The 13536-nt window shown below is 43.0% G+C and overlaps 1 protein-coding gene across 1 annotated transcript; it reads right to left on the reverse strand.

Annotated features, from left to right (window-relative positions):
* Window positions 1-558: 558 nt before the first annotated feature.
* On the reverse strand, window positions 559-13339 carry LOC120554104. Its single transcript, XM_039792718.1, has 10 exons — window positions 13019-13339; window positions 11175-11320; window positions 9399-9480; window positions 9082-9220; window positions 8611-8813; window positions 8309-8445; window positions 8061-8202; window positions 7651-7932; window positions 2190-7518; window positions 559-1940 (listed from the first exon to the last, which is right to left on the reverse strand). The coding sequence occupies exons 1-10, from the start codon at window positions 13142-13144 to the stop codon at window positions 1930-1932; spliced, it is 6597 nt and encodes a 2198-aa protein (XP_039648652.1). The 5' UTR covers window positions 13145-13339; the 3' UTR covers window positions 559-1929.
* Window positions 13340-13536: the final 197 nt, after the last annotated feature.

The following is a 13536-nucleotide window of genomic DNA, read 5'->3' on the forward strand; positions in this document are numbered from 1 at the left end:
TCCCGGTCTGCTTTTTTGTACAACATGTATGAACATGGACTGTGCCGCATCAATACATAATACTCTGCATGTGCTCATGTTGGCAGAAATTGACCCTGAAATAGTCCATGAAGTTTTCAGGTAGTGGGAGTCTGAGGCTGAGGCTACAGCTGGTGGAGGTTCAGCTCCTTTTCAAAAATCTGGAAAATGCAATTCAAATATATCAATATAAAGGCTTCCAACTTTAAACCTTTCATTGCTAGTTTGGTCACGATTGGCAATTCAGTTCCCCTTTTTAGTTTTAGCTTTTAAGTGGTTTCACCTGTTGGGATTTCAAACTCTAGTATAACACAAGCCAAAGGTTGGCAAAAAGCAAGGATTTATCTTTCGAGTGATCAGTCTACATAAGTCAACATTCTCTCTTCCTCTGCGGCCCACTCTCCAATACTGCGGTGTCTCATCTGTTGCCAGTGCACTGAATCATTTTACTTTTGGAAATAAACTGCTCATTCCTCCTCTGATGAAAACGCACACTTCTCTGGTGTATTGGACGTCATTGTTAACAGCAAACTGAACAGATGCCATTCGAAATAAGTTTTATTTTTACTTCAAGAACAAAATATAAACCCAGCTCCGACATCCCATTTTATAATAAGCCACTGAAACTCTTCATATATTTACAAAAAAAAAAAAAAAAAAAACTTAAATAAATATAACCTGCCGCTGATCATGAAAGACTGATGAGGTCTCCTGGTAACACTTAGAAACTGTGGTTGTTTAGGACGTTCTCTTTGAAGGAACGAACATTCGACCTAAAAGAGAAATCACAATGTTTCTTTCTATGGTCTTGGACAAGTTCAGTAGATACAAATCTATGTTTAAGTGAGAAAATATAAGCAAGGATGTCAGCTGCTCCACTGACCGCAAATAATTAACAGAACATGATCAGTGACAGAACCCAGCAAAAATATCAGTGGGATACTGGCACATTTTGTGGTTGGTAGCAGGAACTGAAACCATTTCTTGAGTCCATCCAGTGATAAAATACAGTGGAGCAGCATTTGTATGTAGAAATCCTTCTGTTGCAAAACTGGGAAAATAATATCTTATGTTCTGCAAGAGGAAAAGAAAAAAACAAAACAAACTGTTAACCTAAAGAGATTGGTGCACACTGCCCCCTACTGGTTACTCATGGTGAGGACAAGCACATACCTAATCAACCCCATAGGGATATAAGAAATACAATTAGTATTTAAACAAGAGTTATACATAACATTATCCCAAAGAAGACTCTGATACAGCAATCTTACAACTTTGCTAATGTAAGAAAATCATACGCAACCTCAGGATGTTAAAATAGCATGATTTGTAAGATGCTTCATTCATTTCACAATCCCCATCACTTTGAGAGTTTAAGCAGAAAGAAATTGATAAATCGTATGAGAAGAGTGCAAAAAGCAAATAATGGCATTATATGGCTTACTGATGTGAAAAATTATGTATCCTAGTGATAGCAGGAGCAGCCTTGTCGTCTGGCTCAAGTGTTGTTTTTTTTTGTTTTTTTTTCACAGCTTTCAAGAGTCCAGTCTTTAAGCCACAATTCTTAATCTCCATACCAGGTGAAGGAGCTGGAAACAGCACGGTGGTTCCAGAGCAGGCACTTCAGTACTAGCTGTTCGGCCAACGGTCGGACTGGGATTCAGTTCGGTTGTCTTTTGTCGATCGGCCGTTTTCGTGTGTTCCGACCGGTCCTACAGGCACGTGCTGCAGTCAAAGTCAGGTATCCCTTTCAGTTCTCAGGCTCCAGATGGCCAAGTCGTTGCCCACAGCAATGAACAAGTCATCCAGAGAGCATGGATCTGTTGAGTTAGGATTCCTCCGGTGGGCTCCACGCAGGTCAGTATATTATGCATCCAAAATGTCACTTCACTTAGACTTTATTAGACATGTTCAACTGTTGCCTGAAACAGAAAAAAAGAGAATAATGACACACCTTAAAAAAATAAAATAAAAATCTAGCTTCCGTGCTTGCATAATTTATTGCCATATTGAACCCAATACAGGACAATATCTCAGATTTTTGTATCGTCTTACAACCAGGGTTGTCTTGTACTCTGGCCAATACAGTATTCTTAATATCCAAGCATGCTTACATCTGCTTTAGTTTCTAATTGGCGTAACTTTGAAATAATAATAAAAAAAAGACTCACCCTCGTCATCAGAGTCAAATCCAAAGATGTTTGAGCACTTCTGCAGTTGGAGATGACTCTGCAGATCCTCGGCGCCGTCGAAAGTAGCAAAACAGTTGGCGCATCGCTGTCTCTGCCGCGCCGTCGTAACGTGGGTCTGCTGAGGAGAGGGGGGGCTCTTCGGAGACGACTGGAAAAACGACAGCGCCTTCCTTCGTTTTGGCATGGTAATGTACTTCTCGTCCAGGTACGCTGTGGGTGGCAGGCGCATGAACGGCCTCTTGCTATACTCCTCCAGGGCGTTCTTAAACACCGTAGATTCGACATCCTCTCTTGTTGCTTGTCCGTTGGTCACTACAAAGGAACCGGCCCTGCCAACTGTAGACTGCGGCGTTTCCGCTGAAGTTTCTCCCTCCTCGCCTGCAGCGCTCCCCGCTACCTCGGCTTTCCGCTCAGCGAGCGGTGGGATTTTAGTTTCGGACTGTGCAGGCTTCCTGGATGCTGATGAAGCCCCCTGGCCTTTGCATTTCTTCCTGACAATCTTTGGGTCACCTTCCTTATCAACATTCTTGCGCTTCTTATTTGCCTTGCTGGGGTCGGAGTTTTTCGCGACGTGAGGTTTCTTGGATTTGGCGGCAGGGATGAGCGAGCCAGAGCGGTCGTGCGTTGTATCCGTTGGTCCTTCTTTTTCTTCCACATCAGGCGAGCTTTGTATTGCTGCTGCTGCTGCTTTAGCCTCAACCTGTTGGTCTACTGCTTCAGACTTGGCTTTCTTTTTCAAAGCAGAGGTTGTGCTTGCATCTTTGCACGGCCGTCTTTCCTCGGGCGTTTTCATGTCCTCTTTTTTATTCATACATTTGTTCTTCTTATTTGTCTTGCCTGAGTCTGAAGGAGCACCGTGACTACTCTTTTCTTTCTTTCCTTCTTTTTTCACATGTGATTTCTTAGATTTTTCTTCTTTTGTCACCTTCTGCGTTTTCTCCGAGGTGGTGCGCGGTGGCGCACTTAAAGACACAGATTTACCAGAGCGGCTTTGTGTCGAGTCTGTGTTTTCTGTCTTTGCTCTTCCCTCCTCATCAGCAGAACTTTCTACTCCTGCCGATGCCTTGGCCTCAACTTGCTGGACATCAGATATGGACTTGCCAGGCTTTTTCCAGACAGACTCTGGATCTTGGAGAGGACATTTTTTCTTGACAATCTTTGCGTTGGCTTTGCCATTTGTAACCTTATTCCTTTTTGACTTGCTGGCGTCTGAAGAAGCAGTTTGACTACTGTTCTCTTTAGGAGCGGAACGTTTTTTCACTTTATGCAGCTTCTTCATTTTGTCAGCTGTCAACTTGTGTGTTTTGTCTGCTGAGGTGGTGCTGACTGATTGATTTAAGCTGTTAGCGGTCACAATAGCTGTGGAGGCATGAGAAATGCCCTTTTGTTTAACAAATTTCTTCTTTGTCTGCTTGATCGTTGACTTCTTAGACTTTGATTCATCGATTGAGGTTTCCGTACTTGTGACTACATCTTGGACCGGCTGACTCTTTTCTTCTTCTTTTGACTCGTTGCTCACATTCGAGGTCTCTGCTGCTTTAGTGGGGCTCGCAAGCGGCGCCGTTTTTTCTACGACAGCTGGATTGTTTTGACCAGTAGTAGTGTTTTCATCGTGCACAGCTTCCTTTGACTTAGGAGGACGCCCTCTCCTCTTAGGACCTTTTGTGTTTACTTTGACCTGCTTTTTCTTTAACTTGTGTCTTACTTTGATATTGTATTTTAACAACGACGACGAGATGACTTTGTGACTTGCGGTTGTATTTGCTACTTTGTCTTTTCTTAACGTTTGCCTTAATCTCAGATTAGGGCCAGTGGGCTGTGTGGAGGTGTCCTTGTTAGAAAGATTCTTTAAGACGTGTGAATCCTTGGTCGCATTTCTCTCTTTCAACAGAGGTGATCCGACAGTGGTGGGAGAAGGAGCCTGAACAGGCTTCCCAGTTGGCGAGTTATGTAACGCTTCTCCTCGTAACTTATGAGCAGCCTTTACACTCGCAGTTTTATTTACAGTAGTGGCAGCGGTTGCATCTTGTGGCCTATGATCTGGTTGTTTCTTACCGCCCGGCGTGTTATCGTGTTTGTCACCCGTTTGCTGATTTGTGTTCTTGTCTGGTTTAGTGGGTTGGGAAGCATAGTGCTCTCTTTCATGAAGGTTCAGTGCCCAGAGACAAATAAATAGTTGAGAACAACCAGGGCGGCAGCACACTGCCTGCAGCGGACTGTGCCTCCTGGCGTGGCGTCTCATTTCCATCCCAGTTTTGAACCGGGCAGTGCAACCCTGATGAAGGCAAGGATGCCGCGGAGTGAGTCTGTGTCTTTCAACGTGGTGCTGAAAGTGATCGAAACTCCACATAACCCTCATGCAACTACTACATTTGCTGTTTGCCACACGGAACGCCAGTTCTAAAGGTTTGACTTCACCGCAGTGATCTTCAAGAGCGTGGTAGAGGAGTGCAACACGGTTTTTTGACAGGTCTGTAATCCAGGCGCAACCCTCCACAGGACAGCAGACTCCCTCTTGTGGCTCCGCGTTTTTCTCCTCGACAACTTTCCCACTGTGTTTTGGGGCCGTCTTCAGGACCTGCACAGATGTTGTCTCCATTTTATCTTCAGTCAAACAGCCCAACTTTTTGTCTACCTGTGCTGATGTTGCAGAAGAACCCATCTCTATATCTTGTTTTTTTTGCAACCTGGGATTCTCGGCTTCATCATTTGATCTTACTTGAGAGAGCTCCTCCTGTATAAGTGGCTGCTTAGCTTCTGAGCTCAAGGTGTCTTTTCTCGGTCTGCCGAGCCTTTTCTTCTTGCCAATATGCCCATTTACCTTGTGAACAGGAGTTTTATTATTAAGGTGCTTTGACACGTTTTGTTTCTTTTCATGTAAAGACTGACGATCCACTGGCTTGTCATTGGATCTTAACTTTCTGGAGCCAGATGGTGTTGAATCTGGAAGGCTTATTAATTTAAGACAGTCAGTAGACTGCCTTGTTCTCCCACTACTACGGCACCCAGAAGACACGTGTGTGGTCTTAGCTTTGGCAGAGGTCTTAGGTGTGGAGATATCTTTGGTCTCAGAGACCCAGTTTTCTTGGGTATTACCAGCGGACTCTTTGCTCCTCTTTAGCTTCTCAATATGGTCAGAAAGGTGCATCATGGCCAGGAGGTCATCTTTGAACATCGTCCTACAGAACATGCACTCATCTTTACGATAATGGAACATAGCATGTGCTACAACCCGACTTCCCTTAAAGACTTTGTTACAGAATGTACAGCAGTACTCCAACTTGGATTCCTCGGATTCTATTAGTTTACTGTTCTCGGGCGTTTCTGGACCAATATCCTGAGGTCCCTCTTCCTTCCCTTGCACATCAGCAACTACAGAGCAGCTGGAAGCAGTGCGCAATTTGTGAGAAACTTGCGAGGAGTTTCCAGCTGTAGACTTACTTCCAGCTGTAGACTTACTTCCAGCTGTAGACTTACTTCCAGCTGTAGACTCCTTGGAGGAACTGTCCTCTGGAGCCGGCCGTTTCTGATTCTCCAGATCAACTGCCACAGGTGCAAGTTCAGTAACCATTTCTGTTACTAATGTCAGAGCAGATATGGTATTTATACTGTCCTGATCTGTAGGTGTATCAGTAGTGACCATTGTTCCTTTTGAGAGTTTGGGGAAAATACCTGGGACATCCACCTCAGAAATGTTGTTGCCCACAGTGGTGAGCACCTCTGGGATGTCTGCTTTTTCTTGGGCTACAAGATTTCTGCCTGTTTCAGCCTGAGAAGAGTGTGACTTCAGATCTTGTTTTCTGTCTCTAAGAACATCTTGAGACTGTGAGGATGCGGGATCAAAAGATCCAATGTTTGAAATGTTTGCCATAATTGAGATGGGAGGGATGTTATCAGTAACTACCATCTGACTGTTGTCCTCAGCTGAAGTTGTGGTTTTTGAAGGGTCTTTAACGGTTTGATCTTTGGAGACCTTATCTAAACCTGGGGATTGAGTCACTTTAGCCGCTTTTGAGGCAATAGTGACTTTCATCTCAACAGCAGACTCTTCACAGAGTTTCTCCGCTGAAGCTTCAGTAGCTTCCATCTCTGCAGCAGACTGTTTGGAGAGCTCTCCGCCTGAAAATGTCTTTCGTGAGACTGGTTTCTTAGTTTGAACTTGAAGGACTGTTTCTAAAGCTGGGGATTGTGTAACTTCAGCTGCCAGTGTCTGAGAGGCAATTCCACCTTTCATCTCAGCGGCAGGCTTTTTACAGAGCCTTCTGTGTGGCTCTTTTGGAGGACTTCCTTGCACAGAGGAGCGTGTGATGGTTGATACTGAGCCTTGAACGTTCAGCCTATTACCTTTTCCTTTCTGCAGCCGAGCATAACTGTGCAACTGCTGTACAAACATAGCTGCATCCCGCGCTCTAAGAATCACCTCTTTGCGCTGCACAGTCTTCACCGGTTGTGATGCGGCAGGAAGCTTCACCGTAGGTCTGTAAAGAAGCACTTGAGGTAAACCTCTCTGTCTGTTCAAAGTGTCCTCAGTAAACGTTCCCATCAGTTCGTTGTCTGGCAGGGAGAGCTCAAGAATCACTTGTGGCGGGGGGGCTGGTTTTAGAGGGCCCAGCAAAAACCCTTTCTGGTGCTTGCCGTTGTTTTTCCTTGCCATTAAATGAGAGTTTACTGAAGGTTTGTGTTTTGCATTGTTCTTAAGCTCACCAGTTTCAGACCTCTTTATGACAGAGGATCCATGGTGCTTTTGATGTTTCAACCCATGCTTTTTGATCTTCGGAAGAACATTATTCTCTCCAAGATTTCCTGAGTCTTCCAGAAGCCACTTGGGTTTTCTAATCCTCCGTTTCGGTGGGTTCTTCTCCGAGAGTCGTGTAGTGCGTTTAAGTTCCCCATGCCTAACGGCTACATTGTCCTGTAGCCTGTCTAGCTGCCAAAATGAACGCCTCAAAGGTTCAGCTGATGATGACCCTCGGTTGCCTTTCTTCTTTACAGTGGGGTCAACATTAGGCCGTGTTTTGCCTGGACCCACCTTTAATCTCTTGGATGCAGTGTCAGTATCATTTTTATGATGTCTGTCCTCTTTATGGTGCCGCTTTTTAGCTGCTGTCCCCTTACTTCCTTTCTGGCATACTGCCGTGCTTAATCGGGAAGCAGCTTCTTTGGTGCAGTAGCTCAGGATCCATTTGTCCTCCATGATTTCTTCCAGGGCACCACTAACCGCCTTCTCACTCATCAGCTTCAAACAGTTGGTCCGCAAAGCAATGAGGTTCCAAAACTCTGGGTCAAAATACAAGTCCTTCTTCAAGACCTGAGGAGAGATAGAAAATAATTTGTGTTGGCATTACATTATGGAATAATGACAACAATTATCGTCTGAACTGACTGAGAATCTGAAACTGTGCCTTCTCTCGGCCAGGATTTGTTAAAAAAGGTGCTATACCTGCAGGGTTTCAAAGCGAACGTGATTTCTAATGGGGCTGTCCTCCACGTGGTACTCCTGATCCGGATGCATGTAAAGAAGGTACACCATCTTGTAGGCCTCAACAGTGCGTTCGAGGAAGAAGACGAGAAGAGCACAAGCCCGGCAAACCTCCAGGTCATTGGGTAGCAGGCCGGCTATTGTTTTGTAGATTAGGGACTTTGTGATGACGTCGCAGGGAAGGCAAGAACCCAGAGCATTGGCACAAAGCTCCACGCAGAACTGGATACCATCTTCACCCAGCTTGTAAGATACATAATACATAACATAAACATAAATTCAATCAATATAGAAACCCTAACATCCTAGAAATCTACTCACATTTATAAATACACACTACAAATAAACTGCAGTTCAAATATCTGTCTTACCTCTTGCAGTATGGCTCTGATGAATGGGAAGATTGAGTTGACATTGGTCGCAGACAGCATCAGCTGATGACTCTCCCCAAGTAGAGCGTTCTTGGATGTATTCAACCGACTGTGAAGTTTACTCCATACGAAGACAAGATCACTGCAATGAACAGAGTTAAAACTTTTTCTTAATGACACTTAAATGGGAGCCCTCCGTAAGCAAGCAGACTTGTCATTACATTCGCATCACACGGAAGTTTACTTACCACAAATAGTACATGTCTCCCCTGCGAAGCTGCTGGGAGAGGAAGGCTCTACTGAGGGCGAGTAGCAACTCGTCCTTTTCCTCACACTCCAAACTGCAGATGATGTGAATTGCATCTTTACCATTTAATTCAGCCACCTGGAAATCAGAGACAGACAACGAAAGCCTCCGTTTTTAGGACAAAGATAGTTCTCACACGTGAGATCTTTGGTATAATTGTGTGGTAGCTAAGCAACAGTTACAACATACTGAAGTGACAATTCTCGCCATTTGACTGAAAGACACACCAGTCGCTCCACCCACCTCTTTATGTAGGCGGTCATGCTGTGAAGTTTTCAAAAGCCACGTGAGGTAGACCTGGAGGAAGAACAAGTGTTGTCCCGCTGTGGGATTCCGAGCACAACACTTAGCCAGGGCCATAGCCTCACTGACCCGCTCACAGGATAACAGGTAGTGCACCCGGAGCTCAAAGAACACCGGCATCTCGGAGCTGATGCACCCATCCACTGAGGAATAGTCAAGAAGCCAGAAGAGAAGAAGACAGATATGGTTTCAGTTTACTTGATACTGCTTCCGGTGAGAAAACAACCATTGAGAACAAAAGCATTTTTAAGTATTTAAAAAGGTATTTAGATAAAACAGTTAGTCAAACCCGTTGGTTTATGCCTCAACATGACAAATAAAAATATTTTGCCAACTAATTTGGTGTAATCAGTAGTTAAGAGAGGTAATGACAGTGTTTATCATACTGCAGATGTTAACCATGTTACCTACCTTCACTCTGAGGTAAATTGGACTCACTGAGGATTGCCTGTAAGGCTGGGACGGCCCAGGGCCCGCCGCCCCGGACCAAACGCTCCACCTGAAGTAAGTGGACATTCTGAAGCTCACCAAGGGCCAACTGGTGACATTCCTGAAAGAGGATAAGTACAAAAAGGGACTTCTTAAAGTGCTAGTATTTCAATTGCTATATTAAGAGCACCATCATCCTGTATTACAATAATGTTCAGAACAATAATCAACTGTTTGTAGAGGAGGAGCGCACAATTAACAGTGTCCTGTTGAGAAGATGATCTACCCTTCATGCTCACCTGGAATGTAACGGTGAACTGTTTCAGTGGCTCCTGATGGAAGTCCTTCTGGTCAAAGAACAGCAGCAACTCAAAAAGACTCCTGTGAGGAGATCAACATTGTTTGGCTTCTATCTACAAATCAACATTGAGAAATTAGTTTTTTTTACCTACTTCATAACTTAAGTCTGAGTATTCACAGGAATTCAAGTATTTGTGTTGATGTAAAAATACTGACTGTGATAGAGAGGCAGAGGAATGCACTTAATTGGGAAGCTAAGGGAAACCCCGGGGAAGACAGGATGACGGATGCATGGATGGAGTAAGGTCAACCGCTGGCAGCATGCCAGTTTTTTTTTTTCTGGATCACAAAATGAGTTGCTTGAGCCAAGGAACACAATCAACTTTAAATTCCATTAACGTTTCCACTAACCGTCCCCAAATATACAAGACTACGTTGGAGGTGATTGCAAATATTTCATGTTGCATATTTGAATATTCTTGTTGAGTTCTGTATGCAATTGATCTGAAAGGTTTTCCTCTCTGTGTATGACAATGGCAAGTGAACACAAGGGATTTTATCCTGATTATTTCATAACACGTATGTGTATAGAGTTAATGCCCTGTTTAATCAATGTCTGTTTTTTCCCAAAGGGGTTGTGATTTTTGATGTGATACATGTGCTTTTCAAAGGGCACATTGTGCTAGGCCAGTTCCCTAAGGGGCAATAAAAGGGTTTCATTCATTCACTCACAGTTAAACGGATGTGAAACTTTGGACAGCGAAGCAAAACTAAAAATAAATAAACAGTACAAGAAACTTACGCTCTACTTTCTTTCTTAAGGCAATGTCAAAGTGAGATGCTTTTGCATACATATAAGGATTTCACCAAATTTCAATATCTTGTTTTTCAGGAACAATAATTCAAACTAAAAATGTTAACAATGTCCCTGTCATCACAGTCCTACTGCCAACTATATTGTGGTATTACTGATGTTCTGTTTAAATTACTTATTGTGGTATTACTGATGTTCTGTTTAAATTACTTCAGCGAGCACGACTGATGAGTAAGAATAGATTTCAGTGAAATAGAATGTGCGTTGCAAAATCCACTTGACATTCCTAAATGGTAAAGCTGTTATAGGGAGCTACACTTAAGCTCTCACAGACATCACCGGACTGGCATCCAGGTGAACCAAAGGCTATTGGTAGCTAAATGTGGCCACTACCATTCACAGTTGCACAGAAACAGCCACAGTAAATGTGGTTTAGAAGAAAGGATATTCTCTAAACAAACATCTAAACTTTGTTTGCACAGACGGTATTTCTGGCTTTGTTCTGGACATTACGAGTAATTAGATTAAGAGATGGTACGGAGGAGGAGTTGCCTTAGACAAAAAGCCTGTCATTGGTGTCGTAGCTCGGTCATTAGCACATTGTGCTGCTATCACCTACAGCAAATTCAGCTAGTTATCCTAAGAGTATTCCCATCACACGTTACATGGTCATGGCTGGTACTGCTAAGTATGTGACCACAACCCACAGGCTTTCACCTGACTCCTACACGGAGTGGGATTGACCACAACGTCACGTATGCTGTTGAACTACTTGGAATACAATTGAGACTCATCAAGTACAGTAAGAGATAATCTCTTTGGAAACCGTTTTAAATCACAGCACTTAAGTGGCATTGCTTTCTTTTGATTTGTCATTGCTTTTTTTTTTTTTTTTTAAACGGAAAGTAAAATCTGTGGCGGTTAGGGTTAAAAAGTCTTTAATTAAGTGTAATATACTTACAAAGCCAGACTACTGAGTGTGTGGAGCACATGATCACAGTTTGATGGAAAGAAGGTGCAGGCTCGAGCGAAATAGCAGAGAGATATCTCAAGGATCCTGAGCTGAGGCAGCGGCACTTGCCAGCGAGAGGCATACTCTTCCACCAGCTGCATGGAGAAAAGACAAAACAAAGACAATATTACAAGGACATATCACAGTTTGGACCATTTAGCTTGTTTAAGTCTGTGGCGATATTAAATGTTTTAACTGCAGCAATAGATACATTGGTGATGCAACAGGAACAAGCCTAATCCTAGTAAAAAAAAAAATTGTATTTTCAGCCTTTCAGATATTAAGATGTCATTCTTTTCTCTGTTTTATAACATGGTCAACATATTGTCTTGAATTTGGACTGATGGTCAGACAAAACAAGACATTTTAAAACATTGAGTCCTACCAATATATTTGTTTGGTAGATAGGACATTAAAAACTGACAGCTCGTCCAACTACCTATCAACTACCCCTACAGTAACTAACGCATGGAATTAATCAGCACAGCTGAGCCACGTCTTTTATTATATTGCTCAAATCAAAATACTGACTGGAACAGTTAGGCCTATGTCTGCAGCTTTCCTCTTTAACACACATTTACTACAGTGTGCAACCAAAACTGGACATTTAGTGCTACTTTACACAATACTTCCCATCAAGTCCCTAAAATACAATGTGCTTATATTGCCCTCTAATGGTGGAGATCACTCTTGTGCACCACTGGAATCCTGTGAATGTTAACTGTCAACAATGTTGTTCACAGGCCTTTGTCCCATTAGTAAAACTACTTCACTACTATTAAACTGCAGGAAGTTATGAAGCCTCAGTGGCAGTTTATGTGATTAAAAACGCCGATAAAACGCACTGTGCTTCATTAATCCACCTTCACAAGTGTCCAAACTGTGTTTTCACACAGAGCAAAACCTTATATTTAAAGTTTAAAGGGCATGCCAATAGCTTAGTGGCAAAAATGATTGTCTTGGTTTTGTCAACAGGAATACGTAGACTAAACTTATTTCCCACTTTTAGTAATTAGGCTAGAACCCCGTTTATGACTCCCACAGACAAACAATCTCAGACAACTGCCATTTAAATGCACTTTTTTTTATTATATTTACCAACTGGTTTTATTCCTCTAACGTTATTGCATTATGAAAACCTCAGGGTATGGAGGACATCTTGTGCTACAAGGAATTATGTGATGTATTACAACAAAAGGTACACTTTCGTCTACATGTCCTTTTACTGCAGTTTAAGACAGATAATTAACGTTAAGCTAGCTATATTCGAAGTTGGACTTTATAGCTAAGTGAATGCTTAATAATGCAGAGTACTAATTGCATAACAACCTTAACTGAGAGGTTATCTAAATTCATTACTAGTGAAATGATTACCAAGCGCGTTGCAAACTTGCAAAAAATGTGTTCGCTCAGTAGTTTGGTAAACATGCAGCGTACTAACTAAGCTAACTTGCAGACACATTTTGGGCTAGCTGGCTCAAACAATTAGCCCAGTTAGCTTGCTAGCTGTACAGTAAACAATCATGTCAAAAATATGACTGGTTTACTGACTCGGACGCTTCAATAAAGTCACCTGAATCTGAGGCTGGGTTATCAGACATACCGTTAATGTTTGAAAGGCGTTACGGCATTTGTTTTTAAAGCGACTACGACTCGTTAGCTAGCTAGTTAGATGCTAACGAGCCTACCTGCTAATGCTAGCCGTGTATCGGCCAGTTCTGGGGGAGGGGAGTCGGCTAACACAACGTTATAAGCTAGTATCTTCGACAATCACATCAGGTACGGCTCCTTACCTTGCAAAAGTCGGAACAGAACAGTTCACTATTGGCTCGCAATTCATCACTTGAGTAGCGGGTCAACAAACTCTCTAATTGTTTTTCGAGCCCCCCTAACTCGTACACACTGCCCTCCTCCGCCATACTGCCTGTCTAGCCTCGCTCGTAGCATCGCCACGGTCAACCACTTGCACTGACAGCGCTGATTGGATACTGGCGAACGTTAAGGGGCTCGGTTATTAATCCAGCATGCACCGGAGAAGCGTTTAGCGGAGACGGAGCTCCACAATTAAATCAGATTGCCTTCCAATAAAGTACCGCCGCCACGGCACCAAGAGTAGAATATTACATGCGCCATAAACCACATGGCAGACACAAACACAGCACGTTAATGACTGTTAATATTTGCGTTCGCGTCCCATTGTATACACTTGGGAAATTGTTTGGCGAAGATATTCGGATTGTCATTCTGCTGTTAAAAACCTTACAATACATATATATATATGAAAGACTTTTACTCGTGTTTTAATCACATT

Source organism: Perca fluviatilis, chromosome 24 (genome assembly GCF_010015445.1).
Source record: "Perca fluviatilis chromosome 24, GENO_Pfluv_1.0, whole genome shotgun sequence".
Taxonomy (NCBI): Eukaryota; Metazoa; Chordata; class Actinopteri; order Perciformes; family Percidae; genus Perca; species Perca fluviatilis.

Excerpts from the sequence above, each read along its gene's own strand:
- LOC120554104 (XM_039792718.1), bottom strand. The coding sequence starts at position 13,144 with ATGGCGGAGGAGGGCAGTGTGTACGAGTTAGGGGGGCTCGAAAAACAA. Across the intron at positions 8,446-8,610 it reads ATGACCGCCTACATAAAGAG|GTGGCTGAATTAAATGGTAA; the intron begins GTGGGTGGAGCG and ends TCTGATTTCCAG. Across the intron at positions 7,933-8,060 it reads TCAGAGCCATACTGCAAGAG|CTGGGTGAAGATGGTATCCA; the intron begins GTAAGACAGATA and ends GTATCTTACAAG.